The 22,610-nt window shown below is 34.9% G+C and overlaps 1 protein-coding gene and 2 pseudogenes across 2 annotated transcripts; 2 read left to right on the plus strand and 1 right to left on the minus strand.

Moving 5' to 3' along the window:
• Positions 1-9,842: 9,842 nt before the first annotated feature.
• LOC120163822 (cytochrome c oxidase copper chaperone 1-like) lies at positions 9,843-11,512 on the minus strand. 2 transcript variants are annotated; one of them, XM_039173647.1, is made up of 2 exons: positions 11,389-11,512; positions 9,843-10,307 (listed from the first exon to the last, which is right to left on the minus strand). In XM_039173647.1, the coding sequence occupies exon 2, from the start codon at positions 10,291-10,293 to the stop codon at positions 10,054-10,056; it is 240 nt and encodes a 79-aa protein (XP_039029578.1). In that variant the 5' UTR covers positions 10,294-10,307; positions 11,389-11,512; the 3' UTR covers positions 9,843-10,053. The 2 variants fall into 2 exon arrangements, with proteins under 2 accessions (XP_039029578.1, XP_039029577.1); XM_039173646.1 differs by having other exon boundaries at positions 9,843-10,298; positions 11,389-11,511.
• Positions 11,513-14,120: 2,608 nt separating this feature from the next.
• LOC120163847 lies at positions 14,121-16,901 on the plus strand (annotated as a pseudogene).
• Positions 16,902-18,019: 1,118 nt separating this feature from the next.
• On the plus strand, positions 18,020-22,288 carry LOC120163853 (annotated as a pseudogene).
• The last annotated feature ends 322 nt before the right edge of the window (positions 22,289-22,610 follow it).

Raw genomic sequence — 22,610 nt, forward strand, 5'->3', positions numbered from 1 at the left:
TCATCAGGGGCTTATGTTTCATTATCATGTTTTGCAAGACTGTTACTACTTTTATTATTATTAACTTAATTTTAGTGTTTGCTTTGTTGCTTGGATGAAAGTGACTTATCCGGTGCTGATAAATGTGTTCTAAAAGTGTGCTGTGATGTGAGCTTATAAAAAATTATTTATGAATATAAAGTGAATATTATAATAATATGTAAAATTGTTGGTAATTGAGTATATCTTTGATAAAGTTGTTAGCAGTTGAGGTTAATTTTGACAAAGGTTTTTTTCTTCTAATTTTTGGATAAAATTATAAAAAATGGAAGTGTGGGGACTAATTTTTTATTTATTTAGAAATTAGTCTTTTTAAGTGAAAAGTGGTGGGTTTTTTTAAAAAAAGTTATTAGGGGTGACAGAGAGGTAAGGTAGTAGGCTGGCCCCAACGCCAGGTTGAGAGCAGTTTCAGTTGAAGACCTCTGACAGTCAGAATTATGAATTGTACATCGTGGGACTCGATCCTACGACCACAAGGTTAAGAGCCTTGAGTTCTATGTTCGGATGTTTGATTAAGGTTATCACTGATTACAATATAATATCTATTCAAAAAAATTTCTTAATTATTGATAATTCAACCTACATAACTATTCAAACTCAAAATTTCAAAGAACGTAACTCCTTTTTATCATTGGAATTAATAAATGAATTTTATTGATAATAATATTATATTTTATTAATTGTATATGTATAAATATAAATCCATTCATAAATTAAAGGTTTTAATTTTTTATATTGTAATTTTGAAACATAATTTTTTTGTGTTTTTATTTAAGGATGTTGATCCTTTGAACAAATCAAGTGATCTCAATAGTAAATGAATTGTTATTGTTTCTTGAAGTCCCGAGTTTGAGCACCATAAATGTCAGGGTGTGAGTTTTTAATATCAAATAATTGAGTGTTATCTTAAAACGGTTATTGTCTTGTACTTACCTAAATTAATAAAAAAAAAATTGATCCTTTAATTTAACCATTAATTGTTAACTTAATAATTATAATATAAAAATAATTAAAAATTTTAAAATAATTAAAAATTTTAAAATAATTCAAAGACCCCCAATGGGAGTTTCTCCATCACACGAGAGCTGAGTCTCATGTTAGAGTCTATATTGGTATTTTTCTTATTATGGTAATTTCTCACTTGTTTTTTAAATAATTTTTCATTTATTGATCTATATATTTATATATAATTTAACATAATTTATCATAATTAATGTTATAATACATTTATCTAAAATTATTGTTTTTTTATCAAGTGTTATGTTTTCAAGATAAATATTAGGGTTTTGAACCCATACGAAATGAGACATTATAAATATTAGGCCTAAAAATGAACCGAACGAACACGAACGAGGGTATATTCATGTTCGTTCTTTTAATTTTAACCTAAAAAATACGAACAACTAACGAACGAAATTTCTTGTTCATATTTGTTCATTAAGAAATTTAATTTATTCTTGTTCTTTCGTTAAAATGATAAACGAACATAAATGAACGAACGTAAACGAACACAAACGAATGGACATAAACGTACAAAAATAAAATTAATTGGATTTATATTTGAGAAGAATTTTTTTCTTTCCAAATAATTTTAGGATTTATGTTTTCTTTAATTGATTTGAGTATTTTTATTTTGGTTTAAAATTAATTGAGTTTTGAAATATTCATAAGTTTAAGTTTAAAATTTATTAGGTCTTAATATTTTAAACGAGTCTAGAGATTGGATGAATATAAACGAACGAATTATCGAACATTCACGAGCGTAAATGAATGAACTATCAATTTGTTCTTGTTCTTTCATTTAAATAAACAAACATAAAATCTTGTTCATGTTTGTTCGTTTTATAAATAAACAAACATAAACAAACTTCCTGCCGAACGGTTCGTTTAACATTTGGTTCGTTTAATGGCCTAATTAATATCCTTGAGCACTTGCTCAATTAATGAAATTCTATCTAAAATCATTTTGATATATGTTAAATTTGTTAAATCAAACAAATAATTTATTCTTAAATAAATATAATTACAATAATACTCTCCTATAATAACATTTTATTTATATTTTAATTTGAGCATGCAACATTAAAATTTTCAAATTTTAGACAATTCTTTAACTCAACAACCTTTTATTTTCTTAATATTAAAGAATTGACACTTTTATTTAAAAAAGACAATAATTAATATAGGCAGTACAGAGTTCTTAATATATTTGGTACATGTCGGCAAAGATCTGCGAGTCAAAAAAGAAACAAGCTAGTGTTTCTTTATGAGAAACTATATTCAATAGTAAACTTTAATAATAAATAGCACTTGCTATACCTGTGGTACCAAATTGATATATATGTACGTACATGTAGCATTAAAAGTTTGAGTTTCTCCAAGACCAAGATTGTATGACAGGTTTTCCACTGCCAATCGGCAAAAAGCATTAGATTTCACTGTATTTTTGAAATAAAAAATTAATGCCATCATCATATTATTTTTTTAACGTAATTCTCTAATTCAGAAAACAATTTTAATGTGACTCTTTATTTAAAATTTTACGCCATTGACCGTTACAGTATTGACTTGACAGTTCACAGTGCTAACATGACAGTTTACATTGTTGACGTGACAATCCATCTGTCATGTTTGAGTTATCAATTTAACCCATCTATAATGTCATATGCCACATTATCAATCACCGTGGACTGCCACGTCAGTACAGTGAATTGACACGTAATATCCGTAACAGTTAACAACGAAAAACGTTGGTCAAAGGGCCATATTAAGTTTATTTTCTGAGTTGGAGGGTCACATTGAAAGAAAAAAATAATATGAGGGTCACATTAGTTTTTTAAAGTATAAGGACCTCTGATGCATTTTTACCTTTTAAAAAATTAAATTTGTAAATGCATACACAAGATAAAAAATTGTTTGGTTTTAGACTTGTTTTAGGGTGAACTAGTCAAGTTTAAGGTAGGTGAATGGACGTTTATTATCAAATGATTTAAAATATTTAGAACATACTATTTTGTAATCATATTAGCTTAATGAAAAAAACTGCTAACAACCTAGACTAGCAATGTTGAGCAAGCACATCCTATTTTGTCTGGTTAGCGAAAAGTAAAACCGTTAGACTACTCAATTTTCACCAAAATTTTTCTTCGTCTTCATCAACCGTTCCTCTTCTTCATTCATTAGAACAATGTTAAATTTTCTTAAAGAATGATAAAATTTTAGGTCGAAAAAGCTCTAAAAACAATGTTTTGGGCTTACATTTTAACTTACAAGTGACCTAAATTTGCACAATTCAAAAAAAAAAATTATGATAAAAATAAAATTTGTAAGTTTGATGATCAAAACAGAAACATATAAAATTTGGGTGACTAACCATATAATACATCCAAATATATTAGATAAGTATTATAAATAAATTTTTACAAAATATGATAAGTATGAATTGTCACTACTTAAGATTTGAAATATATTAGATAAATCTATAATTATTATCACCATGGTTTTTAACAACAAAATAGTAAGTAGTTTTATTCAGCAAGGACAGTGTATCCCACGTCTACTTTTGCTAGGGCACTAGACAAAGCCTTTTCCTTGAGCAATTGCAAGTCAATTGGCATCTTGGACCGAGTTTTAATTGAAAATAAATATAGACAGCTGTGAGATATAGATATAAATTTCATCTTCAATGCCATAACTTTTAGTAAAATAAATATATATATATATTTGAGGAAACAAATTAACCATTTGATAATAAATTTAAAAGTTTAAATTTGAACCAAAAATCAAAATCGAAAGGATCAAACTTGAAAAACTTAGAACACGAAAAAGCTCGATTCCAATATGGCTTGAACCAAAAAATTCAAATTTAAGACTGATTCGAACATGAATTTATACCTAAATTTTTAATTCTTAATCGATATATTTTTTTGGTTGACCTCCTAGTAGTAGTTCCTAAGGTTTTGCTATAACTAATTCAGACCGATCCGGATTATACATCTGATTTTGGTGGGTGAATCTCCCAACGGGAATTTTCTACATACATAAGGACTCGAACTCGAGACCTTCTTAAATGATATCAAACTGCATACCACTTGAAACAACCCGTTGGTTGTTAATCAATATATAACTAGCAACAAAGAGGCAAATTCTGATGGGAGCAAAAGAAATCAAAGTGAACTGGAATCAGCAGGAGCAATTGTCTCTAGGTAAAATGATTGGCAATGCAAAGAAAACAGTGAAATTTTAGGTAATTTTGAAGGCAGATTCTGATAGGGCATACCCTGACCTGATTTGCATTATAACAGCAGAGCATGCACGCCCATCTTCCAAATCGGTGCAAAGCTTAGGCCATTATTGTTCTTCTTTTCTTGTTGGTTGTGTAAATAAGTGAAAGGAGAAGTAAGAAATGATACTTCTTGTGTTCTCGAGTAAAGGGAGACGCAAAAATCATCGAGGCTTTGAAGTTTTTAAAGTATAGTTCGTTTTCTTCTTCTTGGAATTAATCACTTGTAAATTTTGTATTCTCCTCAACTCAACCATTCCTTTTACTATTTTAAATACGGACCGTTTAAAAACAAAGAGGGTAAATTATATTATTCTCACTGAACTTTACTCTCTCTCCTATTTTTCTCACCCAACTTTCAATTTGATCAATTTGCTAACTGAACTTTACAATTAAATCTTTTTGCTCACTATGCCATTAAATATTTAACGGCGTTATGATGTGGCACAGGCATCAAAACGAAATCGTTTTGAAAAACTCAAATATACTCCAAAACGACGTCGTTTCGGTGAGTAAAATAGAGGAAAGTAAAGTCATGACTTATGGTGCAATTTACCATTTTTCCTTCTCTTCTTTATTTTCTCTCCGCCGTCATCACGTCATTTTCATTCCGGTCACCGTCGACCGTCGCATATGCTTGTTGTTCGGTCCCAAAATGGGAATGGGTCGTTCGTCTCGACCCCTTGAGTCCGAATCTAGTAGTTGTTTCACATGAAAATGTCCAAAAACTCGTAAAATTGAACTGAAACGTTTTGGTTTCCTCGCTTTTAATCTCAAATTCGTGTACATTAGATCAAGTTTCGACAAAATGGAGGTTGGATTCGGACACAAGGTGTCGAGGCGAAGCGATTTATCCGAACTCCATTTTGTTCTAATGGTGTCAAAGCACATTTAGCCTTTCCCAAAACCAGTATTATCTATTAACTCCAAAGCATATTTCCTCTGGTTCAAAAGAATCCCTTCTTATGATCTCATTACTTCCAAACCAAGGAAAAAATTCAAATCTCCCAAATCCTTCATCTGAAATTCTTGTTCAAATTCTCCTTTAATTCAGCAATTAATCTGCTTACTATTAGCAGGTCATCAACATATACTAAAAAGATTACAATGTTGCTTCCTTATTTTCTAGTGAATAATGAGTATTCTAGCTTGCTTTGAACATAACCAGTAGCTAACAGAGCCCTCTGACAGCTTCGCATTCCATGTCTTGAAGCATGCTTTAGGCCATATAAGGACTTTTGTAGTCTACATACCATTCGCTCTCCCTGACTAGAAAAACCTTCAGGTAATGCCATATAAACTTCCTCATCAAATCACCTTGGAGGAAAACATTAAACATATCCATTTGAAAAATGGGCCAAGCATGATGGGAGGCAAGAGCAAGAATAGTTCGAACTGTGACCATCTTGACCACAGGAGAAAAGGTATCCAATAGTCAACACCATATTGTTGATTGTACCCCTTAGAAACCAACCTAGTTTTATATCTTTCCACCTACCAAGAAGCAGTATATTTCACCCAAATCACCCATTTGCAGCCAATAGAAATCTTCCCAGTAGGTAGAGGAACAACTAACCATGTCTTATTAGACTCCAAAGCCTGAATTTCCTCTTACATTGCTTTAACCAAGGCAGGATTTTGACTAGCTTCAGCATAAGTTTTTGGTTCAATGATAGAAGTGGAATTAAGAAAAATCTGAGTCTTATAAGGAAAATGATCATAAGTAAGTATGGAGGAATTAAAAGGAATGGACTGAGAAGAACACACAAAATCTTTTAACCAACAAGGAGGATGAGAAGTTCTAGAAGACTTTCTAGGAACCACCAAAGGAACAGTATCAAAAGAATCAGCAGATGAGGAAGTAGGAACAGAAGACACACACATGTCTTGATCAAAATCACTTGCTGAAAGAGGGGAATTAACTGTTGCCATATAATCAGAAGGGAAAATAGTAGCAGGATTGTGAACTACTAAAAAATCAACATCAGGAACAAAAGTGGAGGTAGGAAAGAAAGGAGAAGACTTAGAGATAGGAAATTGAAATGGAAATATATTCTCATGAAACAAGAAATCCCGATTAACAAAGATTTTATGTGTAATCAAACTTAAAAGGGTATAACCTTTTTGGGTAGAGGAGTATCCCAAAAAAACAGAAGGGGAAGCTCCTCTTGGTGAAAATTTATCAGTCTCATTAGGAATTATAGCATAACAAGACAACTAAAAGTTCTAAATTAGGATAAATCAGGAATTTTGTGAAAAAGAACTTCAATTACAGTTTAACACAGAGGATGGTAATCTGTTGATAATATGACAAGCAGTCTTAACACAATCTCCCTAAAATTTGACAGGTACATGAGAATGGAACTTAAGGGCTCTAGCAAGTAAATGCTTATGTTTTCTTTCTCCAATACCGTTTTGCTGGGGTGTTTTGACACATGATGTTTGATGAATAATACCGAAAGAGCTAAAAAGAGCAGAACATTCAACATTGAAGAATTCTGAACCATTATCACTTCTAATAGTATGCACTTTGGCAGAAAAATGAGTGTTGATGTAAGTAAAAAAGGACTTGAGATTAATAATAATATCAGATTTAAGTTTCAGCAAGCAAATCCAAGTCATTCTAGTGTGATCATCTACTATTGTGAGAAAAAACCCATGACCAGAATGAGTAAACACTCTATAAGGGCCCCATAAGTCAATGTGTATAAGATGAAAAGGTTTATCAAATCTAGACAAACTAGAAGGAAAAGGCAACCTATGTTGTTTAGCTTGGGGACAAACAGTACAATCATGCACACATGTTTTATCAAGTTGAGAATCAGAGAACATAGGCAATTTATGCATTTTGGTAATAGTAGCATGCCTCAATCGAGCATGCCAAGTAGTTGTTTTTTTAACAGAACAAGAAGACATACAAGCAGAATTAACAGGTACAGATGAACAAGAATTCAATGCAGAAGTTGAAACAAAGGACTCAAACAAATAAAGCTCACAAACAGCCCTACCAATCCCCTTGATCCTTCCATCGGAAAGATCCTGGAAAAGGCAAAAATTAGAATAAAAAATAACTGAGCAATGAAAATCTTTGTAGTTTGGACACAGACAGCATATTGTGAGTGAAATGAAGGACATATAAAACTTGTTGTAACTCATGAGTAGGAATCTAAAGAAACAGAAACCTCATGAGTGATAGATGTTGTTTTACCATTGGGAAGATGAAGAAGGCGTTCACCCGAAGTGCAAGCAACATGATTATTCTAGAATTGAAAATCAGGTATGACATGATCAGTTTCTCCAGAATCCAAAATCTAGGTAAGAGACCTAATAGGTGCAGAATGCTTACCATCAACTCCAACCAAATTGACAACAGAAAGCTTGTTGAGAAGCTCTTAAATTTGATGGTACTGATCCTGAGTAAAGACTGGAACCGAAGGAGCCACACAAATATCCATACAGTCATACAATTAACGTACTCAAACTTGAAACCGATAACAACAGTCATTTAATTACGGACGGGTGAGGTCACTAATTGAAGTATGACCGACAAGGGCTTGGTCCTCAAAATTGGTAAAATTCTTTTTAGTCCTTTTAGAAATAGAAAAATTCTAAATAAATACAATACTCTAGAATAATAACTCAAATTCTAACCCTTCCTTTATTCAATTAGGTATTTGCCTCCGAATGGAAGTCCAATTCGAAGCTGAACAAATCTTATCAAGAATAAAAGGATTAGTGTAACTTTTTAAGCACATGGACCAAAAAGAAATTCTCTGTCAGCCTTTCAAAGGGATATAGATATCTTTACATTTGGATGGTCAATATTTATGTTCTTTATGCCTAACGTTTACGTGCGGAAATAGGGATACCGGTAATAATTTTATTTATTTATTTGATAATGGGATAAAAAGGAGATCAGATGTTAATAAACAATTAATTAATTTAATTAATTTATTCGAGCATCCAAGATATCAAAGATATGAAAGGTTTTTATTGAATAATTGAGAGTCATTAAACAAATACCGTCTTATATTTACTTCAAATTTATAAAAAAAAATTGACCAATCACCCTATGTAATAACCAAACAAACCAATATTTATGTAAAAAAATTGAACAATCTGTCACTTTAATTTTGTCTATTCGAATATATATTGAGAAAAGAGAAATGACATGGACATGAGAGGAGGATAGGAGGTCATGCCCTCCATTAAAAAGATTCCTTTGGGATTTTTCTCCATTTCTATCATGCATGTGTGGTCCTTACATTACCAGTATGCACTATTTCAGTACACTTCCCCATCTATAAATACATCTCCATGGGAACATAGCAAATCCATTGCAAGCTAACCTCAACAACTAAAAACACACATTCTTAAGCTTTCCCCGTTCAAAAACTTCCCTCATTCACCATGTCCGACAAGTGCGGCAACTGCGACTGCTCCGACAGCACCCAGTGCACGTAAGTAAATCCATTTCATCCATCATGCTGTTAGGGTTGTGTTGCTTGTGACCATGTCTTAATGAGTATTCAACATGTCGTGGTGTTTATTTTATGTCGAAAATTGCTTGATACCAAAACTAAGGGTCATTTGTGCTTTTTGTATGCCTGCAGGAAGAAGGGAAACACCTTCGTCATCGAGACCGAGAAGAGGTAAACTTTTGGTATCCGATCTTAATTGTAATCTGGGAATTAATTAAGGAACTTAGATTTTCGATGTAATATGGTGATTATAATGTGTTGTGTTGTTCATTTGCAGCTACATCAACACTGTTCTGCTGGATGCTCCAGCTGAGAACGATGGCGACTGCAAGTGCGGTGCTAACTGCAGCTGCACCAACTGCACATGTGGCCATTAAGCAAACATAGAGCAATGGTCATTTAGATCATGGAAAGATCTTAAAAGAAAAATAATGAATTTGGGTTGAGTAATTTGTGTCTTCTGTTGTAGTTCGTGCATGTTTCATTTCTGTCTGTATTTCCTTATTTACTGTGATCTATCGGCTATGGCCTTATTTGCTTAATGAAGTATTATTATTATAAATCTCTCTCCATATATATATATAATCTTTCTTTGATGGAACTCCAAATAAAATAACTAAAAACATAGTGTAAAAGATACCCTTTAACGTTGAACTAAATAATTATTTTGACTTCTATTTCTTTTCTTCTGAATATTTTGACCCCTAACATTTTATTTTGAACAAAAAGACCCTCAATTGATGAAAATTATTAGTTAATAAACAATTAACACCTCGAAGTACGTATTTTTTTTGCCCAAATACTTCAAAATAAAACTCAAGTCAAATATTAAGAGTCTTAAAATGAAACATTAGGAATCAAAATGATAAAAAGAAAGAATGGAGACTACAGTTTAGGTACATTTTCTTTACATTATGCTATTATTAAGCAGCCTTTCAAGCTTTAAAAGATGGTAGCTTTATTTATCAATCAAGGGTTAAGACAATCAGACCAGACATAAAGACTTAAACAAGACAAGAATCTGTTCTCCATTGTTGTTCATCAAAATATTAACCAGTATAAGTGGCAAACGATAGTATTGTGTCAGTTTCGAAAGATTCCACAAGGCCAAACAGCCTCACAAGATAGAAATGGATCCAACACCAATAGCCAAGAAAATGCATTTTTTCTTCATTATTTCCTAGATTTTTCAGCTCATATATTTCTAAATGGTTTTGTAAATGTTTTCATTCTATAAACTTCGTGTCGATCTCAAATATTGAAGCCCTCTGCACGGAGGCATAAACGATGAGCCTCTATCCATTTTGCACAAGCTTCTTCACCGTGCTCGACGATGCATTCATCTCTCAGCTTCTTCGTCTCGGGGCAAGCACAGCAAATTTTCTTCTTCGGCTTCGATTCTGCAGCCAGTTTTGCTTTTTCTGGTTCCTGGTTTTGCTGCAAGCCAGGCAAAGCTAAGGCAGAACTATTTTGTGTGGGCAGTCCCCCCATTTTTCCTGGCAAAGCTAAGCCAGTGAACATATCAGCAAAAACAGAATCAAATCGCTACAAGAAACGAACGAGTTTCATCATAGAGCCAAAGGAAATCAACATTGGACTTAAAAACAGGAATGGCGAATCATATCTGTATGCCGTCCAATTAATCAATATTGTCACAGAAAATATACATCTAACAAAACAATATCCTATCTGGTATAACTGCCTGGGTTACTAGGACTCGGAATTTATGTACTCGTAGCTATGACTACATCATAATAGCTGCCTATCCAAAACATAACAAAAGTCGATTGTAGTTATTTTTCTAACATACAGGTCCACTCAACAAATTATGGCTCTCTAACATTCTTGATTGATTCTAATAAAAGAAATTGAGAAGAACCTCCCTTACATGTCAGATGAACTCCAGGAAACAAGTAACAACATCACAAAGGCTTAAAACATAAGTTTCCATTCGTTATATGGAGAAAGCAAAACATAAGAACCCGAAACCAATGCTCTGAAATCTGAACCAGTGTATCTAGTGACCACTAGGTTGTATAAGAGGCAATCATATAATCTGACCAAGCACTAAGACTAACAAGTAACAGCATAAAAGTCCAGCAATGTAACTGTTCCAAAGCAAATCGAATTCGATTTGATAATTAGAACTTGCGAGTTCAGTAATCGAGACTAAATGCAAGTTTTCCTCTTTGTAACTAAGAATTTCAAACAGTTCCATCAAGTAATAGCAACAGCAATAGTAGATGATTTCATCTTCACTTAAAGCTAAATATTTTTTCCATGATCTAAACCCCATAACTAAGGCCACAGAACTTCAGATGAAGTGTCATACGTTCATCTCCATTTATTCTAAAATAATAAACAAATCATCAACAAATACCCAAAACAGAAAACTCAAGAATTCTCCCTGGAATGTAGTCTAAAAGCAGAGTCAATTTTCATCAGGAAAATGCAACAAAAAAAAAACCACAATTCAACATGACAATGAAAACCCAATAGATAAAAGCAAGAATCAATCAAGTTAATACTTGGGAATGATAAAAATTGAATCTTTATTGCTACAATACAAGTTTTAGGAAATTTTACGATGAACTTTAAGCAGGGAAGGTGCAGATCCGGCTACCGGCGGTCGCTGCTGGGTTTTCTATAGGTCAATCGGAGGCAACTGAAAAGAACACAGCTTTTTCCTATTACGCGAAAATTGGGCTAGCCTTTTATGGTTCGAATAGTATATAAAAAATGAAGCCCAGGAAGCAACAACATAGGCTCCTCCATATCTAAATAGCATTTTTTAGGTCGTAATTGATCTTTTAAGAAAAAGGTGGGCCCAATAGAAAAAAGATTTAGTGCGGTGTGAGTTATATAGCAATTCTCGCACCTAGCGGTATCTATGAAGTAAGAAAAAAAGTTAGGAGAAGCCATAGCCAACGAGCTTCTTTGCTCACTTTCTTCTTACTGTCTCAATCTGTCTAGTTTGAACAATTTCTCACGCTTCATCCCAGCGAGTGAAATCCACGAATCACTTGTCCTGCCCCTAGAAAAACAAAAACTTCCATTTACAATCCTTAAAAAAAAAAACTTCCATTTACAAGGGGCGTGGGATCATCAAATACATCAAGATTGACTTTTCACACAGTGGGTTTCAAAAACACTTCAAATCCAATAAAACAAAGAATGAAGTATTAAATATAATTTATTGCAGCTTTTCCAAACTCAACCAAAAATACCTTTTTTTTCTCTGTAAAAGTAAAAAAGTTCCAAAAATGCTTTCTTTTAGATCCATTTCTTTCTCTATCCATTTTTTACTTGCAAACCACTTAAGATCACTAAAATCTCCCAAGGGTTCTCACTTTTTGAGTTGTCAATCTCTTCTCTTTGACTACAATGTAACAAGCTTTTCCTTGAAGGTACTTGAAAAAGTGAAGATTTTTCTTTTTTTTGCGGGTTTGAGACTTTTGTGTAGTTTAGAATTTCTGGGTTTTTTTAGTAGTTTGACTGGTTAAGAGTGGAGGAAATATTGAGTGTATGAAGAACTGTCATTTTCAAGGGAGCTTGTTTTGGAAGTGTCACTTTTTTGCTTAATTTTATGAAGGTTGAAGTTTCATTGAATTTTCTAGGGAAAAAGTACTCTGTTCACATGTTAATTTTGCTGAAATGTTGTTGAAGAAATGGGAGCTTGATTAGATTGAAAATTTGCATTCAATATTGGGTTTGTGCCTTGTAGTAAAGTTTGCAGCTTTGTTGCTTTTATTAGAGAAAATGGGTTCTTCGTTTTGTTCATTTGGTTAATTGCTGGTGAAGGAATCGGATTTATTTATTTTTATTAAATTGGAATTTGGATGGTGAGATTTTAGTTTTAGCTAAGCTTTTATTGGAAAAAGCATAATTCTTGAAGGAATGAAGGGTAGTTAGTGACTGTAAGAAACACTGAAATAAGCTCTTGTTGGGGGGTGGTTTTGGTGTATGATGGGTTGCATTTGTTGCAAGCCTTGTGCCATTGAAGATAGTAAGGAGTGTCCTAGAGAGAGACCTTCAAGTAAAGCCTCGTGGGATGTTAGGGTACCAAGAGCTACTTCTTCAAGGAGCAAGGAATCGAATATAGCCAAGGATCGACATGATAACACAATGTTGAGTGATAAACAAGTGAGCGATTTGGTCCGATTACAGGGTGAGAATTTGGATAGGAAAAGAGAGAAGATGGAGTATGTTGTTGTTCAACATCCAGGGATTGGTAGTGTTCCCAAAGCCACACAAGGAGAGCAGGTGGCAGCAGGGTGGCATGCTTGCTTGGTTGGCTGCGGTGGCTGGGGACTTGGTTTTAAAAAGCGTAAAGCGCCCTAAAGCGCCTAGGGTCTTAGATGCCGAAACGTTAAGCGAAAGCGCTCGCTTTATGCACAAGAAACGTCAAAAAAGCTGAAATTCACAAAAAATACAAAATATTTATAAATTATCTTATAAATACTTAAATATCAAAGTGTCAATACATATATTCAAAACTTATAAATACTTAAACACCAAAATATAATTCTCAATTTACTTATAACTTATAAGTTATAAACACTTAAATACTTATATACGATTAACCATACGACTATACGAGCATACTAATCTCAAAAGATGGTCTATACTAAAAGTAGTCTAAAGTGAGATGAACAAAAGTATTTTTCTAAACCCTCAATTCCTTATAACTAAAAATCTTCTAAATCGTCATCAACTCGGACAACACCATTTCCTTCATCACTAGACACTCCAATATCTTCTTCCATCTCATCTTCATCAACTAAGTATCTACGAGATGGTCTACTAGAGATAGGATTATGAGCAGGAGATTTCCCTTTATCATTTCTCGATGGTCCGGCTCCATCATTCACTACTTTTGATGCTCTAGTTAGATAACTAGGCTCATATGCACCGGAAGCGTTAGCAACATCACTCTATGTCAAATCCTCACCAACAAACACCGCCTCATTATCATCTTCATCTTCTTCCATTCTTCCCATCAACCACTCATTGCTCTCATCAATATCTTGCAAAAGAATGGGATCGATCTCCTTACTTTTAGCTCGGCGCTCTAAGGCATGATTGAATTTCACAAACACCATGTCATTCAATCTAGATTGTGTCAATCTATTTCGTTTCTTAGTGTGAAGCTACAAGAAAAAAAAAACCAAAACTGATAATTTAATAGCTTGCTAAACCCTAAATAAGCCCAAAAATCGTATCTGCTAAAGCCCAGAATCGTATCTTCTAAACTCGCGATTAAACGTCGATTAGCGCTTTGCTAAAAGCGCTGCAAAAGCGCCGATTACTACCGCTTAATGAATTCGTAGTGCTTTTGCTATGCTGAAGCGCCAGGGGCCTCGCTCGCTTAGCGCTTTAATCGCGCTTAAGCGGCGCTTTTTTAAACTAAGGCTAGGGAGGCGATCCGGGGATGGCTACGGCATCGTGCAGACTCGTTTGAGAAGCTGGATAAAGTAATGATGCTTTAACTTAACAGTGTTCCTTGTTGTATCTTCATGTTGCTCATATCATTCATAATTTCTTTATTCGACTTGATAATTGATTTTTAAATATGCATGTCTCTGTATCAACTGTTGAGATTCACTTTTGTGCTATTAAATTCGGAGATCATAGTTACTGATAATCCATTTTGACATCTATTAATGATTGTAAAATATGGTGTAATTAATAAATTCCTAAACCGCTAGCAAATCTGTATTTTCTGTGCAGATTGGCCAGGGAACTTATAGTAATGTTTATAAGGCTTGTGATTTAGATCAGAAAAAAATAGTTGCACTGAAGATAGTAAGATTTGATAACCTCGAGCCTGAGAGTGTTCGATTCATGGCTAGGGAAATTCACAGTTTACGTAGACTTGATCATCAGAATATTATAAAGCTGGAAGGTCTGGTTACCTCAAGGATATCTTGCAGCCTGTATCTTGTTTTTGAGTACATGGAACACGACTTGGCTGGTCTTGCTTCACACCCTGGACTCAAATTTTCAGAATCACAGGTACTTCAGATTGTTTTATTTGTTATGTTTTTCCTAGCTGCAATTTGATTTCTTCCGAAGTTTATTTGCATTGAAGGGCTATCCCGACATTCGATTTATCAACCTATTGGGCAGGTTATGTACAGCAGCTCTTGTGTGGTCTTGATCATTGTCACTGCAGTGGTGTCCTGCAGCGTGACATAAAGGGTTCCAATCTTCTAATCGATAATAATGGCATCCTGAAGATTGCAGACTTCGGTCTGGCTAGCTTTTTCGATCCCCATCAAAATCAGCCCTTGACTAGCCGTGTCGTAACCCTTTGGTATAGACCACCAGAGCTTTTACTTGGAGCCACTAACTATGGGAAAGCTGTGGATCTATGGAGTACAGGTTGCATACTTGCCGAGTTATATGCCGGCAAGCCAGTTATGCCTGGAAGAACCGAGGTGTGCTTTTATTATTTGAATGAAAAATTCGCTACAAAGCATTTAGAAAACTTTCATACATATTTGAGCAAATAAAATTTTAGTAATGACATGTCCATGCATATAACATGCCTGTAAGAAAATACATATTTGTTGCAAAATTGAAATGATCGAGAACCGTCTTTATAGGTAGAGCAGTTGCATAAAATTTTCAAACTTTGTGGCTTTTCTTCCGAAGAGTTTTGGAGAAAATCGAAGTTGCCTCATGCAACCATTTTTAAGCCCCAGCGGCCTTATAGACGCTGTGTTGCTGAAACATTTAAGGAATTTCCTGCACCAGCTTTAGCACTCATGGAGACCTTACTTTCCATCGACCCTGATGATCGCGGATCTGCAGCTTCTGCTCTCAGGAGTGAGGTTACAATTTTATTCTAAATGGTCGGATTAGTCCAAAATCACGTTGTTTTACTTTTCCCTCAGTCTTGTGTCCTTGACTTATGTGTGTTTTCCAGTTCTTTACAACGGAACCTCTTCCCAGCGATCCTTCGAGCTTGCCAAAGCATCCTCCGAGCAAAGAGTTAGATGCAAAGATAAGGGATGAGGGATCTAGAAGGTGCATATTATATATCTGATTACCATAAAATATTTCTCTTTATTTGTTTTGAAGATAATTATGCTATAAATGCCGTTGTAATTGCTCGAAATCTCAAGTGGTAGGTATCAATGCTGATAAATCTACTTTTGTTTTATATTGTAGACAAGGAGCAGCTGGAACCGAAGTCCCGAGACCTGATATTGAAAGGAGAGCAACAAGAGAGTCTCGAGCTGTTCTAGCACCTGATGCGAATGCTGAACTAGTCCTATAGATGCAGGTAACTTAATAAATGATTTGGTTATTTCAGTGTGATATTAAATTTGCATTAATTCCGTGTTCTATCATTGGTTTGACATTCCAGAAAAGGCAAATTCAATCCGATTCAAAGAGCCAGAGCGAGAAGTTTAATCTTTATCCCGAAGAAGTCACCTCGGGCTTTCCTATTGATCCGCCTAGACCGTCACAAGTAATAGAATCAAATGCAGATGCACAGGGGAATCATCACAAGAGAGCCTCTCATCCAGGGTCACTGGCTCACAGTGCTGCCTGGGCAAAATCTGGGAAAACCTTGATGATGCTACGAGAATTTCTGCCAGGGTCGACTTGTCGATGATGTCGGGTTTAGTGGCACCAAGGAGTAGTCTTACATCTGATGATTCCAGAGAGAAATCCAGTTTTCCACCATCAAAAGCTTCAAATTTGATTGCAAGATTTCCAGGGTCCTTTAAAGAGTCCTCCGAATCCGGTACCGAACAGGATCCGAAGCACAACGAGCAGCAAAAAGATGGTAGAAATAACAACAAAGATCCAGTTTTGGTAAGTACCAACGGTGAACCTTTTCTTTTCCGGCATCCACGATAGATTCTCCTGTTGGACATTTCTAGTGCCTGATACATGCTTCTCTATAATATTTATTTCCAGCTCGGTTACGGTTCAAAGGGTCACAAAATTCACTATTCCGGACCATTATTAGTCCCGTCGGGCAACATGGACCAGATGCTCTAGATCACGATCGCCAAATCCAAGAAGCTGTTCGGCGAGCACGCCTGTTATTGGTTAAAATAATTGTTGGGATTGGGAATTAGTATAGAGCGAGATCCATTGGTTAGGGTTTGGTCAACAAACTTATTGAGAAGTGGGATAAATCTTTAGCCAACCTGTTATTGGAACATTTTAAACCTACACAATAGCATGCTAGGGTTGATATATTCTATGAATAATTAATTTAACACATCTATGAATCCAGAAAACCAAATTAAATGCACATTTTATATAACTAAAATTAAGAATATGTAAATATAAGATCATATTTAGAAATAAAATCTTTAGAATATAACATTATTTAACATATCTATAAGAATATGTATGTGTCTAATTGGCATTAACAAAGTTAACTTAGCGGTTAATAGGATAATTGTTATTCTTAAATGTCTCAGGTTTGAGCATAAATTATTGTAAAATATTTGAGTGTTCATTGTCAAATGATTGAGAGTCTTTAAAACATATATTATCACTTGTAATTACTTGGGGTTAATAAAATTCTTTTTTCTTAATTTTTTTAAATGTTTATTAAAACAATATTTTTGTTAAAAATATTTATTATTATTGAGAATAATTACAATTACATTTTAAAGTCTTTTCTCTATGCAGACACTGTTCTAAATTTGACTCAACATAAATTTATTGTTGAGAAGCAATATTTTTTTCTTATATATATATATATATATATATAGGAGTCTTATACAACTTTCAATTCTTATTTATTCATTATTTTTTCTATGATTTTTATCAATTTTTTGCTGAGAAAGGTTACGTCATTTAGTTTTTTAAAATATTATAAATAAAAAATGAAACTTTGAGTGAATTTGTCTGGTTTCAATGATGTAAAAGTTGTCCTCTTTGGGAAACCAAGCTCACCAAGATTCTCTTTTTCAACACCATCTCCCCACCAAGATAGTGATTTTTTTAAAGAATAAAGGGGGTAATTCAGAGTCCCAGAGCAGTTTCCATGTAATTTTTTTAATTGCAATTGGACCCACAAGATATTCAAATTTTACTTTCTTGTCCTGCTGCATGAGGGTGGCAAAATGGCTTTAAGGTCACGGTAATGCCACGTACTCCAACTGGAATAAAGCTGGAAGAAGATGATGAAGTGCTCAAAAAGAGTGGCCTATGTTTTAAAAAAGAACTAGAAGGAAAAAAATATATAATTGTTTCCTATTATTTCTTTCATGTCGATATTCAGATGCCTTGTGTCTATTTTTATTTCTGGGGAAGATTTTATTTTGTTTCATTTCCCTTTTCATGAAAAACTTGTGGGAATTTTGCGAGGTTGAGAATATTTGTTGTAGACTCAAAAGTACCCTTTTTTATCCTGTGTGGTTCATTTTACAGGTTGGTCTAGCAAAGAACAGTGGACGATCCTTTCATGGTGTTAACTGATATCACTCCTCTTTCTTTATGGAACATACACTAAATATGTACATATATTGCTTGGTTTTGTTTGTCGTTTGATGTGCTAATATGTAGTTGATCATATGTTTAACGGTGGGTATTTAGTGTTTTTAGCTTTTAGTTGGGATTTTGTTAAACTTTTCTTCTTTTTCTGATTGGTGGTGTTAATGGTGGTTGGGGTTTGTTATAGCTATGAATAATGAGAATTTTGGTGTGTGAAGGTTGTTGATTTTGGCTCCTTGTTGTTTGCAGTGAATTTACTGGAAACTAGGTTTCTTTTCCTTGTGTGACAATGAAATGAGTTTATGATTTCAATGAGATAATGATAGAAGTTATCGATTCCATAAGAAGCCAGCGAATATTTCGTTTCTTGGATGTTTGAGAGGTACACTTCTTGCAATTCCTGGGCGATAACAATGGAGGGTTCATCTGAGTCTGCTTGGAAGGAGTCTGATAGTTCTAGGGCACTGAACACTTCTGGTGTCTCAGATAGGGATCCGAGTCTCTTTCGTGTTGAAAGAACGGGCATTTCGGGAGATGTTTCGCACGATTTCAGGATCACGGAAGAGGACGGTAGGGATGTGCTGGCTCACAATGATCACCTTAGGAGCCAGATTGGTGTTTGTGGGGTTTACGAGACGGTGGTAGACCCTTTCATCCGTTCCATTGAATGGGGTGATGTTAGTTTGAGGCAGTGGTTAGATAAACCAGAAAGATCTGTTGATGTCTTTGAGTGTTTGCACATATTTAGGCAAATAGTTGAGATTGTAAATATAGCACATTCTCAAGGGATTGTTGTCCATAATGGTCGACCTTCGTGCTTCGTCATGTCATCGTTTAATCATGTTTCCTTCATTGAATCTGCATCTTCTTCGGATTCGGGATCTGATTCTGTTGAGGATGCACTACATAGCCAAAATATGGAGCTTAAGGGTTTATCCTCTACATTTCCCCTTGACATCCATCAGCAACGTAGGCTGATGAATGAAGATGTGCAAACTCCAACAAATGCTTTATCTGAAGCTAGTTGCATGCAGTCAGGCTCGGTATGTCCGAGGAAGGCACGTTTAGAGGAGTGCCGAAATAAAATCTTGGACTGTCAAAATTCCGAACAAGTAGAAGAGAAAAAGCAATCATTTCCCATGAAACAGATGTTGCTTCTGGAGACCAGTTGGTACACTAGTCCTGAAGAGGTTGCTGGATCTCCCAGTACCTGTGCTTCCGACATCTATAGGTTGGGAATTCTCCTTTTTGAGGTTCGTTTTGAGAATGCACGATACTAACATTGTTTATTAAGCTCTTGAAATAGTTTGGTGTTGTTAGTTTATCATTTGTGTTATTAGTTAATGCTTTAAATACAATTTTTTTTCTGTATCTGCAGTTATTTTGCCCCTTCAGCTCAAGAGAAGAGAAGAGTGGAACTATGTCAAGTTTAAGGCATCGAGTTCTTCCTCCACAGTTGCTACTGAAATGGTCGAAGGAAGCTTCGTTTTGTTTGTGGTTATTGCATCCCGAGCCAAGTAGTCGTCCAAAAGTGGGGTAATTTCTCACCGTTTCTGTTTCGAATGTAGTCCTAGTGTGATCTATCTGCATCATTGGCACATAAAGCAATTATTTCGGTTTGAAGTTCCAATATTTGTTTATAATAGTTTTAATGTATTAGTAATTTAGTATTGTTTCTTGTGTAATAGTGAGTTGTTACAAAGTGAGTTTCTTAATGAACCAAGGGATGATCTGGAAGAACGTGAAGCGGCCGTCGAGCTTCGGGAGAGAGTAGAGGAGAAAGAGTTACTGCTGGAATTTCTTCTGATGATACAACGAAGGAAACAGGAAGTCGCCAATAGGTTGCAAGATACTATTTCTTTTCTGTCTTCTGACATTGCAGAAGTTACGAAGCAGCAAACCATCTTAAAGAAAAAGAGTAGCTCATATATTGAACCGGGGAAAGATGACGATTCTACATCAAATCTTCCCTCGATAAATATTGTCAATACGGATGATTCTTCTAGCTTGGGGTCTAGAAAACGATTTAGACCCGTACTTAAGGTTCAAAATGTTGAAGAATGTGGTGATAATCTCGAAACTCATCAAAAGTCTGATACACATACTTATAATCAAGACGGTTTTCTTCAGAAAAGTTATCGGTTGATGAAAAACTTTAAGAAACTCGAGTCTGCATATTTTTTAACTAGGTGCAGACCAGTGAAGCAATCTGGGAAGCCTTTGAGTAGGCAAACATCATTGAATAGTGATGGCCGAGGATCTATTGTTATGACCGAAAGAAGTTCCGTCAATAATTTAACATCGAAAGAGATCTACAGCAAGAGCATGAAGAGTGGATGGATAAATCCATTCCTTGAAGGCTTGTGCAAATACCTGTCTTACAGCAAGCTAAAAGTCAAGGCAAATTTGAAACAAGGAGATTTATTAAATTCTTCCAATCTGGTATGCTCGCTCGGGTTTGATCGTGATGCAGAAATTTTTGCTACAGCTGGTGTAAATAAGAAGATTAAAGTCTTTGAATGCGATTCCATCATAAATCAAAATCGTGACATCCACTATCCCGTTGTTGAAATGGCCAGTCGGTCGAAGCCAAGCAGTATATGTTGGAATAGTTATATCAAAAGCCAGATTGCATCGAGTAACTTCGAAGGAGTGGTGCAGGTAGTTAAAGCATTCATTTAGCATTCATTTTTCGGTCTTTTTTTTCTGTATTATAAATCCATGTCTTGACCATTTTCAGGTGTGGGATGTTACAAGAAGTCAAGTACTCACTGAAATGAAAGAGCATGAGAAACGCGTATGGTCCATCGACTTTTCATCAGCAGATCCAACAGTTTTGGCTAGCGGAAGTGACGACGGCTCTGTAAAGCTATGGAGTATCAATCAGGCAATTCTACTTTTGCATTTGATGGATGTCAGCTTTGAAAATAAACGTACTGCAATAATCTAATTTCTTTGTGTATATCTTTTTCTCGATGTATGATAAGTTTTTTCTCTTACCTGGGCTGCTACTGCAGGGAGCAAGTATTTGTACCATCAGAACGAAGGCCAATGTCTGCTGTGTCCAGTTTCCTGTTGATTCCGCTCGTTCTCTTGCATTTGGATCGGCAGATCATAAAATCTATTATTACGATCTTCGAAACTCCAGGATTCCTCTCTGCACTCTAGTTGGACACAATAAAACTGTGAGTTATGTCAAGTTTGTCGATGAAAATACTCTCGTGTCTTCTTCCACAGATAACACGTTGAAGCTTTGGGGTTTGTCGATGTGCAATTCTCGGGTTATCGATGCTCCCTTCAGTCCTTTACTGGCCACATGAATGTAAAGGTATATTTAACTCATCCATCTTTTAGAGCTTTTAATACTTCTTACATTACAATGCCAAATTTTGTTTCGACTTGCATGGTATTTGGTTTTCATGAGTTTATTCTTATCATCATGAACAATGACTCGTCTCGGCATAACTTGCCATGGAAAATTATTCCCTCTGGTTGATGTACTTCATATTGTTGGTGCATATTCTCCTTGTTGCAGAATTTCGTGGGCTTGTCAGTATCCGATGGCTACATTGCTACTGGCTCGGAAACTAATGAGGTATAATAGCTCAAGACTTTAAAAGCTTATTTCGAATCTTACATGGAGTATATAGAATGTTCCGCTTTATTTTCTTGTCGGACAAGGCATTAATTCTGTCATGCCTTGCGAGCATGGTAAGTATAGCACTCACTATAAACTCTATCGTATAGGTATTCATATACCATAAGGCTTTCCCAATGCCAGCATTGTCTTTCAAGTTCAACAACACGGATCCACTTTCCGGAGATGAAACAGATGATGCCGCGCAGTTTATCTCTTCCGTTTGTTGGCGTGGCCAGTCCTCTACCTTAGTTGCTGCAAATTCCACCGGGAATATCAAAATTCTGGATATGGTTTAGTTCGGTCTCTTCTCTCGGAATCATCCATGGTCGAAGCAAGGACAGACAAAATCCATGATCCATGCCGGCACGAAACATCGATTAAAGACGGGTATCTGACATTGGAGTATTAAAGAGTAAGCATTTGAGAAAAAGAAAAAACATTTTTGGCCGTAGATTATACAGATGCAATATATGTAAAACAATTCAAAAGGAAAAAAAAAAGAGACAAATCCTCTTGTATATTTTGTAATGCTTATAGTTCATACTCATTTTTTTAGCAAGAATATTTAATTTTCTGAACCATCACAGTCCACCATTTCTGGATGAAGCTATTATAAATATTCCAATCTTCGTAGAGAGGATGATGACCCGAACTTGAACCGAAATTCTTCTAACCAAATCCAAAACTATTCAAATCA

This window comes from Hibiscus syriacus, unplaced genomic scaffold (assembly GCF_006381635.1).
Source record: "Hibiscus syriacus cultivar Baekdansim isolate YM2019G1 unplaced genomic scaffold, ASM638163v2 tig00111498_pilon, whole genome shotgun sequence".
NCBI classification, from domain to species: Eukaryota; Viridiplantae; Streptophyta; class Magnoliopsida; order Malvales; family Malvaceae; genus Hibiscus; species Hibiscus syriacus.